The sequence below is a fragment of the Hydra viridissima genome, unplaced genomic scaffold (genome assembly GCF_058129835.1).
Source record: "Hydra viridissima isolate aposymbiotic clone 2 unplaced genomic scaffold, HvirCarnegie_v1 scaffold_2, whole genome shotgun sequence".
Classification (NCBI taxonomy): Eukaryota; Metazoa; Cnidaria; class Hydrozoa; order Anthoathecata; family Hydridae; genus Hydra; species Hydra viridissima.
This window is the reverse complement of record NW_028324301.1, coordinates 5,972,075-5,991,151: the sequence shown is the minus strand read 5'-3', so window position 1 is coordinate 5,991,151 and position 19,077 is coordinate 5,972,075. Positions and strand designations below refer to the sequence as shown.

Genomic DNA, 19,077 nt, shown 5'->3' with positions numbered 1-19,077 from the left:
ATTTGAAAGTTTTGTAAAAGCTGCAACTCAAATCCTACAGGACATCTGTAATACCATAGACAATAATAAATGAAAAATGCAGGATTTCAAGTCTTCAAACAAAACTTTTTACTTCCAGCAAAGTAATGATACGAAAATGCAGCACGGGGGTGTACGGTGCATCATATGCTGCATACATCCTTCACATCCACTAGATTTAAACCTCATCGAGCATATTCGGAAAGAACTGAATCGATGGGTTCGAATAGCTGAGTAGAAAAAAAAAAAAAGGAATTGAAAGAACGCCTTTCCCAAAAATGGCAAAAAAACTTTAAGAAGTTGTGAGAAGAAATTAGTAAAGCATAATGCATCAATAACGTATCTATGCAGTTGTTAATTCCAAAAAACATCCAATAAAAATATAATTATATTTTTGTATGAGCGCATTATATAAAGCATATATATACAAACACTTTTTTTCTGTACCTTTATAGTATTATTTTTGGAAAAAATATATCACTGTATACATATCATTTTTAATGAAACTACTGCTGATACATCTTATTATACCATCCTATTCATATCCTATTACAAAACATGTTGTAGAAATAAAACATAAAACAAATTTATTTAAATAGTTTTAATAGATGCTAAAATAAAAACTGTTGTAACAGCATTAATAATATAAACTAGAATATTTGTAAAAAAAAAAATGTTTTGAAATAAGCTAGAATATTTTAAAATAAACTAGAACATTTGTAAAAATCTTGTTTCAAAAAAAAATGAAAATTTTTTAAAAATTGAGATATCAGGAAGCGTCAAAAGTATTATACCTTTCAAACTTTTATTAAGTTTACCCATTTTTTTTGTTTTATTGTTAATTAATATTTAGTATGAAGTCCTTGGGCATAGATTGCTGCTTGCAAGCGACGAGGAATACTATCAATTAAGTTTTGTAAATAATTTTGTTGAGTATTATGCTAAGCTGCCTCCAAAGCTAAAAAGAAATTTTGTTTGTTGATACTGTGCTCATCCCTATTAACTTCTTCATTTAAATTATTTCACAAATTTTAAATTGGATTGATATCCGGACTTTGAGCAGGTCAATTAAACAATTCTAGGGTTGTTTCGTAAAATATTTACATATCCAGCTCCAATTAATTTTTCTTCAATTTGAACTAAGGTTTCAACTCCATTAAAAATGAAAAAACCTTAGACAATTTCATTACCAACTACTTATTTGGTCATTTTTTGGAATTCTTTAGTTCAAATTTACTTTCATTAAACCATAAAAGGTTTTTTTTTTTGACATCGAACCCATAAAAGCCTGCAGAGCGAAGTCTATGTTGTATTGTTCATTCAGAAACGTTCACGCTTAGTTTCTCTTAAATAGCTCTGGCAGAAATTACAGGCTTTTGCTTTACTTCTCGTACAATAATCCTATCTTCTCTAAATGTTGTTTTTGGTGGGCGGCCTGAACATGCTTTTTTATGCACACTTTCAGTTTTTTTTATATTTTTATATTATTGATTGTACCGTTGATTTGATTTTGTTACATTTTTCAGCAATTTTTTTATACCCTAAGCCACTTTCATGATTATCAACAATCATTTGCCTTACCTGAACACTAATTTCGTAGGTCTAAGGCATTTCGGAAAACATTTGAAATAAAACAAAAGAAGTAGTTATTAAATCATTATGAACTTTACTTTTGTGGTGTAGACAAAAAAAAACTAAATAACTTACCAGCATAAAACAATCAAAAAATAAACTTATTGCACAAAATAAATCAATAGGTATGAATACTTATGTCGAATATATAAATATGTCGAATATAAAATTAGGCTTTTAATATTAAATACAAAATATAATCAAACATATTAACTTAACGTCAAAATTATCAACACAGAATTATTCTTTACAACTATGTTTACACATATTTATTATTTTTTTATAGCAATAAAGAATAAAAACGTTAGAGTATGAAAACAAAATTTAGTAATATGTTAAGGGTATGAATAATTTTTGTCACATACTGTAAGTGGCGATGGAGGCTTAATCGAACAATTGCAAAAAGCTCAGGTATTGTACTCATTGTGACAGCGGTCTTTTTTATATATTATTTGTCGCGTTGAGGGGCGTTTGTGTGTTAGAGGAGTGTTAGAGGTATTAAGGAGGTTAAGGGAGGTATAGATTCGAGGGTTATGTGGAGGGTATGTGGAGGTTAGGGTTGAGGTTAAAGGTCTGGGGACTATTTGATTAGGGCTGGGCAAGGTTTAATTGTTAAAGGGTTTAGGTTATGTTTTCCGTCCTCAGTATATTCTATTATACAATATATGTCAATATACGTTTTACTAAGTTGTTAGCACTCTTTTATTCATTACGTTAATAAAATTACAAATAATATTTTCTTACTCTTCTTGTAGTGTCTATTGCTGCTTTTATCAATTATTTCTCTTATATTCTTCTTCTTTAAATAAATCTCATTTATTTTTTAAAGGTTAGAAACGGCCAAAACTTCCGTTTACTTTTCTTTAATATTTCTTTTGACTTCTGTTTAACTTTTTTTTTTTAATTTTTCTGTTTATCAAAAAATTTCTAATGCTTTTCTCTTTTGTTCACTTAAAAAACTTTTTATTTATCCAAAAACTCTTCTTAAAAAAAATGTTAAAGACTTCCTTTAAAATTCTCTGTAAAACTCTGTTTTCCCCTGGACATTATTTTTTTTGAGTTTTTATACTTTTTATTTGTTTTCAGTTGCGATACCTATTCATGTTTTATTTATATGACAAGCTAAATAAGTCTCTGTGTGTACGTCTTTTCTCAATCGTTGTTTTTAATTTTCCTTCATTCTGCTAAATCATTTATTTACGTGAAAGGTTGGTGAGTCTTCGCGTGTACGTCTCTTCCCAGTCGTTGTTTTCAATTTTTCTTCACTTCACTTTTATCTTCTTATCGTTAATTTACATGGCGGGTTGATGATTCTTGGTGTGTACGTCGTTTCCTAGTCGTTGTTTTTAACTTAATTCTTCTTCCTCTCAATCACCAAAAACGTACCGATGCTATTGATAAACATAATACAAGACATTAAATTTTTTATTAAGATCTGGCCGCAGAAGGTACTGCAACAAGTCCACTTGATAACTATGTCGAAGTCAATCGAATTTGCAAAGAAATTATGAATAACAAGGACGAAAAATAGACGAAAGTTTTTCACACACCGCTGAACGTAAGGACCAATATTTTGATCCTCCACAACAAAATCTGCTAATGCAAGAACTTTTATATGCATAGGAAAATATTTTTGTGCACAGTTCACTGTTTAGTTATAAGTAACAAAAAATCGTTTTTTATGTCGATATAATTTAGCTGCTACTGTTTGTGATCGCACTTGTACTGTTCTCAGGGTGTGTCTCTGCGAGACGGGCTACTGCGTGCGTTAGTGGCAATGGATCGTCAATTAATGCGATTAATTAAAACGGTATGATGTTTGCGACTTTTTCTTTTGATTTATATCTTATCGACCACCTAAACGACCACCTAAACATCGTTTTCTGCGTGGATCTTTACCTAATAAATAATCACAGAACGTATATGGAACTGAATGTACTGGAACTTCAGACATATTTTCAAGATTTGTCCGATCTCAAGAAGTTTGAGAAGGAGCGATCACAATTGACAAGTGAAGAAATGTTAGCGAAACCGCTGAAACGGTTGTTGACTGATGAAGATTGGGATGCATTTCTCTTTGCATGATATTATAAAGAAAACATACCAGAATACATACGAGAATTCGACCCATTTTTTACCAACAAAAACATATCGGAAATTTGACAAACGCGGTAAAAACTCTGATCTCTTATCAGCTATTAACAATTTTGCATATGGCAAGCGGTTCTCGCGCCCTTGCTTGCCATATGCAAAATTGTTAATAGCGGCGCAGTTTTATATTAACAAGGAGAGCTTCCAAAATTTTTTCCGTAAGCAAAAAAATTAGAATTGCTAAAGGCTATGGAGCAGTGTCTTACTATTCGGCCACGGTCTGGAAAAGATCTACTCATCTGAGATGGCACAAAAAGACTATGGTGTTAAGGTGAATGTTATACTACAAATGGAAATTACAGTATAGATTAAGTCTTCAATCAAAGTGCTTACTCATCTGAGAAAACCAAAACTGTTTACCTTTAAAAAGAGAAAAAAATCCAGTGCTGCAGAAAGACGATATAAAAGACATACTTGATGGATATCAAACTATAGTTATACATATCTTGATAAATATGTGAATGAAGGGTCTGGCGTCACTAGTTGTTACTCGATGGATATTGGAATCTCTGAATATAAATCCTTCCAATAAAGCTCATGTGTATAAACAGCATCATTTATACCAAAAAGATCGATTGTTTAAAACGAGGACAACCGCTGTTTTTAATGGGCAATACTCTCTGCATTATATCCAGTAGGACATGGGTAACATTCAGACCACCCAACGGCTTATTGAAACATTTTGGTAATAAAAGATTTGATGAAATTGAATTTTCAGTAAAAATTTCTGATCTTTCCAAGTTTGATAAGCAGATTGCATTTCTAAATCAATATCTTAGGTTAGATTAAAGGGTTAACCCATTGTATATTTCCGTTGTATTTTCATTGTAAGATTGTTCGTGCGATTATTTTTTCGTTCGTTCAATCGTTCGTTCGATTTTCGTTGCAAGATCGTTCGTACGATAGATTTACTATTTATCACACACAAAAACAATCCTGATAAAAACCATTATGTATGGATCAAAGAATTTTAAATAAAAATAGTAAGTTTTAAAGAGAAAAAGCATCATTGCCGCCAAAGTCTGCATGCGCTCTCAAGCAATAGTTTACTCAAACCTCATGTGGAGGACTGTAAAGGTATAAGCGAGAAAGCACAACGCACTGAAATGCTAAGAAAAGGGTTAAAATCTTAAAATTTTGCTAATCATCACAAGCACATTTGCGTTTCCTACATCATCTATTCTGACTTTGAAGCGTTAAATAAACCAGTTAACAAAAAATGTTTTTAACTCGACTCGTCAGATCTCTAAGCAGGTTCCATGCAGCTATTGGTATGTAGTAATCCGCAATGACGGAGTAATCGTTGAATCAATATCTTACCGTGGTGAAAATGCTATAAAGGACTAACTAGTCATGCAATCTGTACTAGAAGAGATCTGTGAAGCCTCATATAGTTCAACGATCATGGCTGAAGATGACTGAAGATCGTTTAATAATGCAACACACTGTTACATATGCAATAAGTGGTTTGAATGAGCGGGTTCTGGTGTAGGAATTATAGATAATGTCTAGGAATCTAATATCACTGTAACATCTCTGGAAAATACCGAGGTGCCGTGCACAATAAGTATAATTTTAAAGTCCGTATCTATTTTTAAAGAAATAAGCTGCGAGTGGGCTTTCACAACCCTCGAGGCTATGATGGGTACCTAATCATGTCTACTTTGGGAAAATTAGGAGAGACAAATGAAAATACAAACTGCATCCCGAATAACATGGAAAAGTTATATGACTATAGGTGTTTAGTATCTCGAGTTCATCTGTAGTTTTAAGATCTTGAACTTTTTTCTGAATGCACTTGAATAAAAATTACAGATAAATGATTTAAAAATAATTAAAAATTGCATAAGTGTGGTAACGGAAATGAGTTGGAATTGTTACGCCGCAAAGGTATATTTTGGGTCTCACCTATACGAGTAAGTCAACAAACATGAACGCTTCAATGAGACTTACCGGCGAAGGAGGCTTTCTATAGTCAGCTAACTCAATTTTAAATGACAGACAAAGACTATCAACAGAGGCAGAAAATTTAGAACACAATCGGGTATAAAATACTTAGTGTCTCTCATATGACTTGATAACTGATGCTTTACTACTCGCCGATGTGTTTAAAGAATTCAGAGACAAATCATTTCATCACTATGATTTCGATTCTGTGCAATAATTCTCGTTGCCTAGCATGTCCTGGCACACTATCTTAAAAAAGACTAAAGTTGAGCTTGAGTAGGATCTCGATGCTACGGAAAAGAATTGCCAAAGCAATAAATCCAAAGTGCCCGCATTATGACAGTTCAAAACCTAAACAAACCAATATATGTTGGTCAGGGTGTCCTCAACCTATTCAAATATATAGTGTACAACTTCTGGTATAACAACATTAAGGCTAAATATGTTGGTAATGCTAGATTGCAATACACCGACACCAACAGTTTGTTGTTCCAGGTTGAGACTGAAGAAGACATGCAGGTACGCTCGGAAAATTATGATTTTAGTAAATACCCAGTTGATAGCGCAAAATACAACAAAGAGTTATTGGTTTAAAGATGATTGTAATGAACGCCTCATTGCTGATTTTGTTGATTTGCGACCGAAGATGTAATCTATCATGGTCGTTAATAATAAAAAAAAGGCTCAGGGCCAAGAGTGTTCAAAAAGCAGAAGTTAAAGTCTTGAAAAGAGTTTAGACACAAGCAAGTCGTTATTAAGAGTCATGCTCATCAAATTGGAGTATACGAACAGAATAAGATTAGTTTAAGCTCTCTGGACACAAAAAGGTGGGTTATACACAATAGTATCACCACCAGATGGGTTTCATTTTAGAGGTGTAACGGATATGGTTTTTTGTGTATCCGGCTGGATTCGGATATGCCGGATATGCCGGATATGCCGGATATGAATTTCGAGGAATTTATACTTCTACATAATTGGAATTTTGAAATTAAAACGTTTCTTTGAATGAATATTTTAAATTCATTTTTCGAAACAACAAATTTTTATTACATTTTATTATCTTCAAATTGAGTTTCGCAAGAAGTTTTCATTCATTATTTTTAAACTAACGTTCTATAATAGAACGTTAGTTACAGAACAAATAGAACTTCTATTTGTTCTGTAATAAAAGAATAGTGTATACGATATAACGTTATTATCTATAGTATAGATAATAACGTTATATCGAAATTATCATTTATTATTATAGATTCTATACCAACAAATATTTTGGTATCAAATGTGTGTATTATTGTTAAATATTTAATATCAATTGTGAATACGTATAGTTTTATATTTCAGGAAAATTTAATAATGAGGAGCTTTATCTGGTCATTATATAAAATAAATGACGCAAGTGATGCGTATGCAACCTGTAATATCTGTAAAAAAACAATTAAACGTGGAACTAAGGAGGCTGGGCAAAAGTGTTTTAGTACGACACCTCTGCATAACCATATTAAAATAAATCATCCAAAAGAATATCGTAAAGAGAGAAATAAAAGTGAACAGAAAAGAACAGCTCAGCTCACACCGGCAGTTTTCTCAACTGGTACAACAGAAAGTGAGGAAATCGCTTGTGAAACTTCTAAGCAGACTTCAATAGATGAGTATTTAAAGTCAAAAAAAGTATGGAACATTAATGATTCTAGATCCCAAGCTATTCATCGTAAAATTGGGTTAATGATGGCCTTAGACAACCAGCCGTTTACTTTAGTTGAAGATACAGGTTTCAATAATTTAATAAATCATCTAGAACCTAGATATTCCTTACCAAGTAGAATATATTTTTTCCCAAACAATAACTCCTCAACTTTACATGGAATTAAAGAATAAAATTTCTATTAAGTTAAAAAAAGCAAACCACATAAGCTTTTCTTCAGATACATGGACATGCCCGATATCTCACGAATCATTTATTTCATTGTCAGCCCACTGTATTGATAAAGATTTTAACAGAATTGTTGTGGTATTACATGCTTCTCATTTATCTGAAAGCCATACAGGAGTAAACATATCTGAAAAGTTAGAAAGTATGTGGGATAGCTGGAAAATTCAAGTTGAAAGACGACACCTTCTTGTAAGAGATGGTGCTAGCAATATGGTTAAAGGGAGTAATCTAGCCGAAATTCCATCAATCCATTGTACCATTCATTTACTTCAATTAGTTGTTTCAGATTCAATCATGAGTGAAAATATTGTAATTAATGTACTTGCAAAATGTCGTCGACTTGTAACTCATTTCAATCATTCGTCCCTAGCATGTAGCAATTTTAAGAAAATTCAGCAACAACAAAATCTTGACAATCTTTGTCTTGTTCAAGATGTCCCAACAAGATGGAACAGCACTTATTTGATGCTTGAAAGATTAAACAAATTAAAAATTCCAGTTCAACTATACTTAGCAGAACGTTCTGACTTAATGACTTTTTCTACTTTTGAATGGACACTTATATCAAGCATTATTTAAACTGCTAAAACCTTTTTTCCAATTAACTCAGGAAATGAGTTCAGAAATAACAACTTTGTCCTCTGTTATTCCAAATATATACGCATTAAATAAATATATGTCCAAATGTCAAGTTGATTTAAGTATTCAAGTCAACTTAAAACTTCTTTAAAAAATCGATTTTTTGCAGAAGCAAACGATGTAAAGTCTTTGCACATCACGAAAAATAGATGCTATGTTATGGCTACATCAATAGATCCAAGATATAAGTTTTCTTTTTTTGATGATGATACCAAAAAACAGGCTAAGTATTGGTTAATAAATGATGTTTTATCCTTTGAAAAAATAATAGTTTGTTCAGAAGAAGTAGATTTTCATGTAAATGAATCACCACAATTAAAGTTTTCAGTAAATACTGAAAAAGAAGAAGACTCACTTGAATCGTGTTTTAAAGAGATTATAAATGCAACAACTGAAAAAACGATACCTTCAAAAAAAGGAAAAGTAGAAAAAAAAATCGAATGAGATTTTGATTAGAAAAGAAATAAAAAAATTTATTTCTGAACCACTGGTAGACAGAGAATGCTGTCCATTGAAGGCTTGGATGCAAGAAGAACGATTTCCTCTATTAAAAGAAATTGCTTTAAAACACCTATGCACTCCAGCATCATCCGTATTTTCAGAAAGAATGTTCTCAGAACATGGTAACATCTATGAGAAAAAAAGATCTAGATTATTACCTAAAACAGGAGAAATGCTTTTATTTATTCATCACAATGGTATGAAAATAGATTATCTCTTTTATTTGCATTTACTCATTTGAAATTAGTTATTTGTTGAAATTTTGTTTGTTATTTTCTATGTATTTTTTCTTTCTTATGTAATATAAGACTTGTTGCTTCATAAAATTTGTTAATTGGAGTTACGAGCCATCCATAAAGTATGTAGACACGCATGGAGTGTGAGAATACCAAAATATCATATCCGGCCATATCCAGCCGGATAAATAATATATCCGGCCGGATACCGAAAACCGGATTATCCGGCATTTTGGCCGGATAATCCGGCCGGATATCATATCCGTTACACCTCTATTTCATTTGACGCAATAAATTGGTCGCTTTAATACTTTTATTGAACAATTCCTATTTGCTTTTAGGCGGAATGAGAATCCGATTCAGTATGTCAAGTGGAACAATCATCAACTCTTCGCGAACAAATTTGCGTGGTGGCCCATTTTTTAGGTAGTAGAGTCAAGCTTATTTCTCTGACGATTCACATTTTTAAAATTGAAAGACCATATAGGATCAGTTGCATGATGGCGTTCATCTCTGAGTTCGTCTGGCTAAAACAAATTTCAAACAACTGCTAATAATAGAAGCAATGATTCCTTAAGACTCGCGCACAACAGGAAGAGAGGGTTTTTGTGCGACCGCCTTGGCCCTTATTGCCTCTGAATGTTTCTTCCCCGTCATACCAGCTTGCTCACTGCTGAGTGTATACACAGCTTTAGGCAAAGTTGCTGCGGCATTGGCTCAAATATATATAAGTGATGTCCTCTTATTTTGGTCGAATAAGGGTCCTCGCTTGAGTATTCAAATCAAAGCGGCAGCAACTTCAGCAGAGCTCTTATCTATCAGGATTTCAGCCTCCTTATTTCTTGAAGCAATATCAAGAATGATTTGTACGTATTTATAAGTTTAGCACGCTGTTATACATTACCAACGCTATCGCGTAAAGCCTACTAATGTGAACTTTAGAGGCAACCCCTAACGTTTTCTTATTGATACCGGACACGCTCTTTGCTTGAGTTAAAAACTTTTGAACTTACATTGATCCCCCTGATCACTTTTCTGGATTTACATTGATCCCCCTGGTCACTTTTTGATTAAACTTTAAACTTGACAGACCTATTCTTCGGTTGGCTTTACTTTGAAGAAAAAAACTAAAGAGATTAAAAAAACAATATTGAAGTGCAAAAATATCCTGATTGAATGTGATGAGAAATCAGTTCCCTCACCTGTTCATTAAAAGTGACCCAGTTGTATTTTCAATTGAGTATTTAAATATTCAGTATTTTCAATCATCCGAATATCAATTTTTGTTTTTATCATTCGAATATTTGAGTATATTCGGAATGGATTGCGATTCCATGACTTACATTTAAGGACTGTATCCTCTATTACATATGAGTTTAACTCAGTGAAAATTATGCAACATTTTAAAATTATTTACTCACCATAAGTAAATAAGTGTAAGGTGTAAAGAGCTGTTCTACTAGTAACTGAAACTGAAGCTTTGTAAAAAACACTTAAGTTAGATAGCATTTTCAGAATGTTCATTTCAGTCATATATCAATAAATGTGAATAAAGCAATAATGCTGTTTGGTTTTAGTACTACCTTTAAGGACACAATTTATATTTCAACTTCAAGTCCTTTGCCTTTGGTCAGATATTTAGGCTTAAACAAGATTAAGACACTGCTTAAAAATTTTGTTTTTCTTAAGTGAAACTTAAGACTTTCGAAAGTCTTGAAGGATGATTCTGGTTTTTTTATATCTTGACCTAGGCCTAGAGTCTTAGGTGCTCAGCCTTGGTTATAATCTCAAGGATCTGATACTTAAGACCTTGACTATCAAATCTTTGTTAATATCTCTTAACCGAAAAAAAGAAAAGATTCATACTAATACTTTCATAACGTTTGGTAATTTAACATATAAAAAATTACAAAAGAACTTAAACTTCATCTCAACACCCAATTGAGAGAATTATTAAATGAAGAAAGTTTAAAAAGCCTTTTCTGAAAGCCCTTTTAATCTCTCAGCTATACCTAGTAGGAAATAATAAATCATATTAACAACTAATCGACCAGTACGATCTTCTTCAATAACTGGATTAAATTCGCTTAAATCTAATAATTTTGTTCCATCATATTTTCCAGCCAAAAAACAGATATCAAGAGCATCCTGTGCAGATAAACCAATAACAGCAGGGCAACTAACTCCTGGACAATCAGCACCTTTTATTGAATCAATATCAAAAGATACAAATATTGGTCGTCCCTTAAGATCATCAAGCACCTTCATAAAGGAATCTTTTGCACCATACTTGGATATCTCAGATAACCAAACAATCTTTCCACCTTTGTTTTTGATATATTTTGCATGTTCTGCAGAGCATTGGCTTCCTTGAGATGCAAATTCCACAAACATGCCCCCATCTTTAACAAACATGTCATCTTCAAGTAACTGTCTAAAAGGACTTCCTGAGTGAGCAAGATTGCCATTAATTAGAGGACGCACATCCAAATGAGCATCAATATTAATAACCCCTATATTTCCAGATTTCAATGAAGACATTAGACCTTTAGCATTAGGATAACTTTGATCATTACCTCCTCCAATAACAACACCTATAAAACCATCATTACACAATTTTAAAACATCTGCTACTAAATTCACATGGTTATTTTCAAGTGAATCACTAATCTTTACATCTCCATAATCTTCCAAATAAATAACACTTAAGTCAATATCCAACTCTGGATTGACTACTGGACCCATTTTTTCTAACTTTTTTCTAATACAGCTGGGTCCATTTTTAGAGCCAACACGACCATTGTTTCTTTCCACACCAATATCACATGGATAGCCTAGTATTGCAACTTTTGCTTTTTTGCAATTAGAAAATGGGAGCAACAAAAGATCTCCGAGGCGCGGATCTCCAATCTTAGACATGTTTTTTTCTTGTTTACACTGAAAAAAAGGATTTTTTTTTAAAAAAAAAAAAAAAACATTAAGAAAAAGAGACAGAATGAAAAAGTTGATAAATTTTTATACCATGAAATTAAATTTTCCAAGAAGAATATTTTGTAAGATAAGAAATTCCTAAGAAGATTTCTTTTTTTAAATCTTTCTTTTAAACCTATGAAAGAATTATCTAAAGCACCAAATTTTCTAGTTAAAAAAAACACCCAGCAGAACCTGGTGTACCTAATATATGGACTGAAGATAACTAATGACAAGATTGAAATTCTACAAAATTGTATTTTGTAAACTATCACTGATTATAAAACACAAACCAAAATAAAAAATATACAGCTTCATAACATTTTGAAATTATAATCTATATGTTAAATAAATTAACTTAAAAAACCAAATAAAATAATCTACTCAATATAGGTTTTATATTATTATCCCAGAATTGAATTAAAAATCAGTGAGGATTCAACTATAGTAGCATGCAAGCATTTAAATATTTACTGATCATATAACATGTAATGTAATTATCAACACTTATTTTAATCAAATAAAATATTGTTACTAAATAATTTAAAAATCAAAAACAATTTCCACAATTTTCTAGAGTAATATATCAAAAATTTTGTTTTTACTCTTTACTTTATAACTAAAAACTGTGATTAGTTTAATTTGCTAAAAAATTTCTGCTGAAAAATACTCTTGAAGCAAGGATAAAACCCTTTTTTACATAAGCAGAGACCAAAACAAACTTCATCATTTTTAGAAATCACAACATTAGTTAGGAATAACTCAACTGAGATAAGTAAAAAACAACATTTAACTTCCTATACATGGATTCATCTTTTTTAACTAAAACTCATCTATGAGTCATAGAGAAATGGGAGTTATGAAAACCTCTAAAAACCACTTATCATAACCACAAATATATTTAAATGAGAAAGATAAGAACATTATGAGAAGAATGAAATACATTCTTTTTAAGTGAAGAAATAAATAAAAAGTTAAGATCAACTGATATATTAAAGCAAAAACAAGCTTAAAAGCGCTGATTAGAAATATCACCAGTACTACTAGCATTTGAACTATGCCTTATTGTTTTATTTTTACGTCTGAATGATAGCCTCAGGTTTTCAGCCCAACTTGACAAAAATTTTGAATCATTGTTTGGAACACTAACAGATCTTCCATAATGTTCTATTACTAATCGTGGGGGTGAACCATCAAGTCTTTTTTCAAAATAAAATCTTACACAGGATCCAGTCAGCTTAAGACCAGAAGAATATTCATTTCCATATATATCACATGTATGCTGAGCCTCCCAATACTTGATACACTTCCAACGACTTATCTCTAAGTGTTCAGCTGACATGCACATTTCTGGTCCAATTTCTTCTATCCATGAATTTATCTTTGTCACTCCTTCTTCACGATCTTGAAGACTAGGATCCATTTCTAATAGGGAACCAACTACATTATCCAAATTTGGCTCATTACTTTTTGTATTTGAACGATATCTTGCATATGTAGGTTCTGTTTTAAAACAGCTGTTCCCCATTTCTTATATCATACTTATAGTGCTGTTAGTTTTTAAAAATAATATTTTGAATACCTAATATAATTTTTACTCTAAAGCAATTAAATAACCTTCTTACATATAAAACTTCAGCAAATTGTGTAATACTAACAACTCACCTTTGAATTGCTGATAATTATACTAATTATGTATATACATAAATGATAGCGTCAGACACATTTTTTATCAAGTACTTGCATTAGTGAATACCTTAAAACAGATTCATCCTTATCTATATATAAACACACACATGTTTTTTACATTACACCCTTAAACGTTATAGCTTGATTTCAGTAATAAAATTAACTACTTAACATGGAGGACGAGCATAAACACATTTAAATAGCAATAAAATTTTGGAGTAAGAGATAGTCTTCGGTAATGTTTGAAGTTGTCACGCGCAATAAAGAGACTTAGAAAAAAAGCATCTGAAATCCGTGACGTTAAAATGTTAGAGCAAATCTTTTTATAGTGAGGTTTTTTTTTTTATCAGTTATATACAAGATTTTGAATTAGACATGCACATATTCCTATTTGCTAAATTAATACTAACAAATATTAAAATTTCCTGTGTTAAAACTTTATTCGACCTAATAATTTGTGCTGAAATTATATTTTTTTGAGTTTAAGCTCAGTGTGTTTAACCAGGGCGCAAAAGCCTTCATCGGCCGTTTTTGCTAAGAGACAAGGCGATACTTATTACAGGCCTTCCCGTCGCGAATCCGTATTTTTGACTGGGGGCGGACAATGTTACGGAAAGTTTAGTCTTAAAACTTCGATTTGAGAGCAGTTGATAGTCACAAAATGGTTAAAAAGTGCTGTATTCCTGGATGTAGAGGAAACTATGACACTAAAAATAAAGTACGAGTTTATAGGCTTCCCTCGAATGAAGAAGAACGAAATCGTTGGATAAATTCAATTCCAAGAAGTAATTTTCCAAATAAGCCAGATACTGTTGTCTGTGAAAGACATTTTCCAGAAAATTTTTTAAAAGCTCGTGTCAATGGGAAAGATAGACCAATCGAACCTCCTTCAATTTTTCCTAATATTCCATCAAGTATTATACCAACTCAACCTTTAAAACCAAGGTCCACTACTAAAGTGTTGTCTTCTATCAGAAATGAAAAGTGTGATGAGTTGTCACAATATTTAAAAAGTGATTTGTTTACATTCATTTCTTTATGTGAAGATATTAAAAATCATAAATTTGTTTGTCCTGTAACAAATTTTGTTGTAAATGAAGTTTTGCACATCCAATCAAATTCCTTTTATGTTAACTGTATACCTATGTTTGCTGTTCATATCTCAAGCAATTTTAAATTTGAAAGTCTTCATGCTGGTGTTCGTTGCTTTATTTCTTCATTATCTAAAAACCATATTACCACTCTTGATTGTTGGTCAAGAGTGGAAGAAACAATTCGCTATCTGAACAACATTGAAGCTGATCATCAAAGATTGATATTACAAGATCATATTGCATCTATGAATGCATCAGAAGTAGGTAAAAAAATTTATAGTATAGAAACAATCATCAGATCGTATTCTTATTTTTCAACATCTCGAAGTCTATACAATCAGTTAAGAAAAGATTTTAAACTTCCGAGTGTAAAAACACTGACAAAAATTACATCTAGGACAAAGAATGTTTCAGATATTAGTTTTATCAGCACTGTATTTTCAAATATAGAGGAGAATCAGAGAAATTGTATAATACTGGTAGATGAGGTTTATGTAAAGTCTCTTCTTCTCTACCATGGTGGTTCTCTATTTGGAAAAGCTGAAAATAATCCTGAGTTGTTAGCAAATACTGTTTTGGGTATCATGGTTAAATGTTTAAAAGGTGGACCATCTTTTTTGTGCAAAATGATACCTGTCTGTCATTTGGATGCTTCTTTTTTGTTTGAGCAAGTATGCTATGTTATTAATTCAATCAAGTCTAGCAATGGAAAAGTTATTTCAGTTATTTGTGATGGAAATCGAACAAATCAAGCTTTTTTTAATTTATTTGAGAGAGTTGAAGAAAAACCTTGGTTAACAAAATGTGGGATTTTTCTACTTTTTGATTATGTTCATCTACTAAAAAGTATCAGAAATAACTGGATAACAGAAAAAACACAGGAATTGCATTTTGAAAAAAATCAAAATATGACTGCTAAATGGAGTGACCTTAAATGTTTATTTGATTTTGAGAAAGATCAGCTAATTAAATTATCTAGACTAAATTTTGTAGCTATACATCCAAAACCTATTGAAAGACAAAATGTTTCACACTGTTTAAAAGTGTTTTGTGATGAAACTATAGCTGCTCTCAAAACTTATTCAAAAGTTATCCACCCTTGTAATATGAATGAAACCATTTGTTTTTTAGAAAAAGTTACTAAATTCTGGAAAATAGTTAGTGTAAAAGAAATTTATGGCGACACTCGATTTTTAGATTCTCGTAAAAGAGTTATTTCGGAAGAACTAGACATGAATTTGCAATATTTACTTGATTTCGGGGATATGGCTCTTAAAATGAGTGGTAAACAAGGGTGTAGAATAAAATCCTTAACTAGAGATACAGGTACTTCAATTTGGCATACTTGTTATGGGTTAGTAGAGATGTGTAAATATTTGTTAAAAAACAATTTCATTTATGTTATGTTAGGAGAGTTCTCAACAGATTATATTGAAAAAGCATTCAGTAAGTTTAGACAAGGTTCAGGCGGAACATATTTTATAACTGTTCAAAATGTTGTTGAAAAATTAAACATTGAAAAAGCTAAACTGTTATTGGAATTAAAAGTTGATGTTTCAGATTACACTACTGATATTGAGCATTTATGTCAAAAATGTGGCTATTTTAGAAGTGAAGAATCTTGTGATATAATTAATCAATTGCCTGAACTAGAAGCATCTTTGCCACTGAGTACAAAAATGGCTCTGTTTTATATTGCAGGCTATGTTACAAGAAAAGATGATGTCAGTGAAAATGAATTGTTGACTGACACTGCATTTTATTTTCAGTTGTATGGAGACTACACAAAAACTATGGACAGAGGTGGATTGAGGGTACCTCTGGATTGCTGTGTTCAGTGGGTTTTTTTTTGTTACATTATTTTTGAAATTGAGAAAAAAATGACATGCAGAAAGTCGTTGTGCAATATATTTATGATGATATCAGATATTTATAACTTAAACATGCTAAAGAAACATGGTGTTTTATTGTCAAACATATTTCTTAAAAATTATTGTTTGTTTATTTCACCTAAATCCTCTAAAGAACCTGCATTAAAGGTTTTAAAATTATCTGTAAAACATTAAAAAGTATTGCTATGTACATTTTTCATAACAATTTCTAATATTTGATGATTATTTTAATAGCTTTTTTTGCATTATTTTAAAGGTTGTTTATTTTTCTTTTGTGATTTCGTTTTTAAATAAAACTCATTCATTATTCTGAAAAATGTTGTTTTTCATTACTTCTTGTTTTATTAAAATTTTATGACATTTAATAAAACTGCATTAGACACTTTGTGCATTGGAACAGTTCCTTTCAAATTTAATAAATTAACTGAAAATAATGTAGCTCGCATATTTTTTCAGCCATTTTTTATATTTTCCGTAAGATTGTCCGCCCCCAGTTAAAAATACGGATTCGCGACGGGAAGGCCTGTAATAAGTATCGCCATGCTAAGAGACAATGGTAATTGCATCTAATTGCATCAAGAATTACCTCAGCCTGTTATTTTGCGGGATTTAAAGGTAAAAAGTTTAGTTTTACCATTCATAAGAACAATTAGGTCTAGGCAGTTTTTTTTTTTTTAAACAAAGGTAGTTGAATTTCCTAATTTCATATTGATTTTCATTTTGTTTATCGTGCCCAGACTACTAAAATGTAGATCAATATGTGGTCGATAACAACAGTGCATAGCGAAATTATATTTCTTCTGGAGAGTTTTCACAGTTCCAGAACTTAAAAAATGTCTGGAACTGTGAGAACTCTCCCTAAGCATCAAGAAAATTACTTAGTTCTCCAGAACTGTTGAGAGTTTTTAGAACCTTCTAGAACTGTTCCGCAATATTCATTGAGATATAAAACTTCCAGTGCTAAGACACCGATAACTCGATGAATGTTGCTGAACTAAATATTCATTAAGTTTAAAAGAAAGAAAACGTCACTAAACATTTTCAAACTTCTTCAGTCTGCAAAATAAGGAATGCAACAGTGTAACTGGTCTATTCAAAGCTAAAGAAATTATCTGTAATCTAGATGAATGTTCCCTGTTCATAAATGGCAACTATTCATCCAATAATATCAAAGTTGCGTTGCTTCGTTAAGGGAACAGTAGCTGTTCTCTGCATGGCTTATTTTATGAAAGTGGACTCAACTAATTAAATATTTATGAATGTCTTGAAGTATGACAACTCTAACTTGGAGGTGTTAAGAAAATTCCTAATAATAACATTTCTGTGGCCTCCAAGGTAACTTCATGATATTTTGCTGTTTTCATTGTGGAGTTCTTGAGAAGTTATGGCCTATAATCACAAATGGAACTCTCCACAGCGAACCGTATTCTCTGTAGGAAAGAATGTCAGATGGGAATTGCTAATAAACCCAGAAGGTGTTAACACTACCACTTAATCATTAGGCTAGGTCTTTTGAAACAATTTGTCGCAGCTCTAGACAAAGAGTCGGAAGCTTTTAAGTACCTTCAAGGCCTCTTTTTTTTAACGAAAAGGTCAATACTGGTGTCTTCATTTGACCACAAATAAGAATGATCATAGTGTTACGAACTTACTAAGAAGCCAAAGAGCACAGAAAAAGCGGCTAACAAATATTTTTTTTTTGCTTTCCTGGCATTAGCAAGGCTAAAAAACCATGAGTACCTGATTTTTACTCTTATAAAAATATACTCTCAAAATCACTTAAAGTCATATCCTTGATACTTACCTTGACAAATTCAAGGAAAACACGGACCCTACTCAAAATAGGAAAGCGACCGATTTAACCAGGATATAATGGAAAAAGAAATTCTAATGAAAAGGTGTTGGGAGCTATGTTTGGTGGCTTGTTTAAGAAAGCGATTTGCAGTATGGCCAAAAATCTAAAAAATCAACTCTCTTCTAAATTCATCTGAATGGTTTTGACTTTCTTTGTATAGTTGTGATACCACTACTGTTTTATTTCAGAGTCAGAAATAAAACAGTACTAGTATCACAATTATACAAAGAAAGACAAAACCACAACCAATTAAAAAAGTTGAATTCTCCTGTTTTATATTTATCAATTTTAATATTACAAATAAGAAACTGTGTTTACAAAATAAAAGTTTAATATGAATATTGCTGTTTTTCATAAGTTTTTAGACTTAAGAGCAATTCAACTTCACTATGTTTTGACTTACAATTACAGTGATTTTACAAAAAAATGCAAATCAGAGAAGGGTCTCAAGCGCATGAAAATGCAACAAAAAATCAGAGGCCTCAAGCGCGTTAAAGTGCATCAAACAAAAAATATTCGA

At 31.5% G+C, this 19,077-nt stretch overlaps 5 protein-coding genes across 5 annotated transcripts in view; 3 read left to right on the top strand and 2 right to left on the bottom strand.

Annotated features, from left to right (window-relative positions):
* Positions 1-19,077, top strand: part of LOC149891668 (E3 SUMO-protein ligase ZBED1-like) — a 588,790-nt gene that overhangs the window by 209,835 nt on the left and 359,878 nt on the right. The gene's annotated exons all lie outside the window — the stretch shown is intronic.
* Positions 5,216-8,260, top strand: LOC145188645 (uncharacterized). The gene is made up of 5 exons (XM_090077978.1): positions 5,216-5,289; positions 5,402-5,546; positions 5,652-5,717; positions 7,093-7,519; positions 7,674-8,260. Exons 1-5 carry the CDS (start codon positions 5,216-5,218, stop codon positions 8,258-8,260), a joined length of 1,299 nt encoding a protein of 432 aa, XP_089934104.1.
* LOC145191237 (formimidoylglutamase-like) lies at positions 11,026-11,976 on the bottom strand. Its single transcript, XM_090077977.1, has one exon. The coding sequence runs from the start codon at positions 11,974-11,976 to the stop codon at positions 11,026-11,028; it is 951 nt and encodes a 316-aa protein (XP_089934103.1).
* LOC145191264 (uncharacterized) lies at positions 12,266-13,983 on the bottom strand. The gene has a single exon (XM_080068326.2). It carries the CDS (start codon positions 13,553-13,555, stop codon positions 13,037-13,039), a length of 519 nt encoding a protein of 172 aa, XP_079924452.2. The 5' UTR covers positions 13,556-13,983; the 3' UTR covers positions 12,266-13,036.
* LOC149891686 (uncharacterized) lies at positions 14,271-17,019 on the top strand. The gene has a single exon (XM_090080279.1). It carries the CDS (start codon positions 14,378-14,380, stop codon positions 16,874-16,876), a length of 2,499 nt encoding a protein of 832 aa, XP_089936405.1. The 5' UTR covers positions 14,271-14,377; the 3' UTR covers positions 16,877-17,019.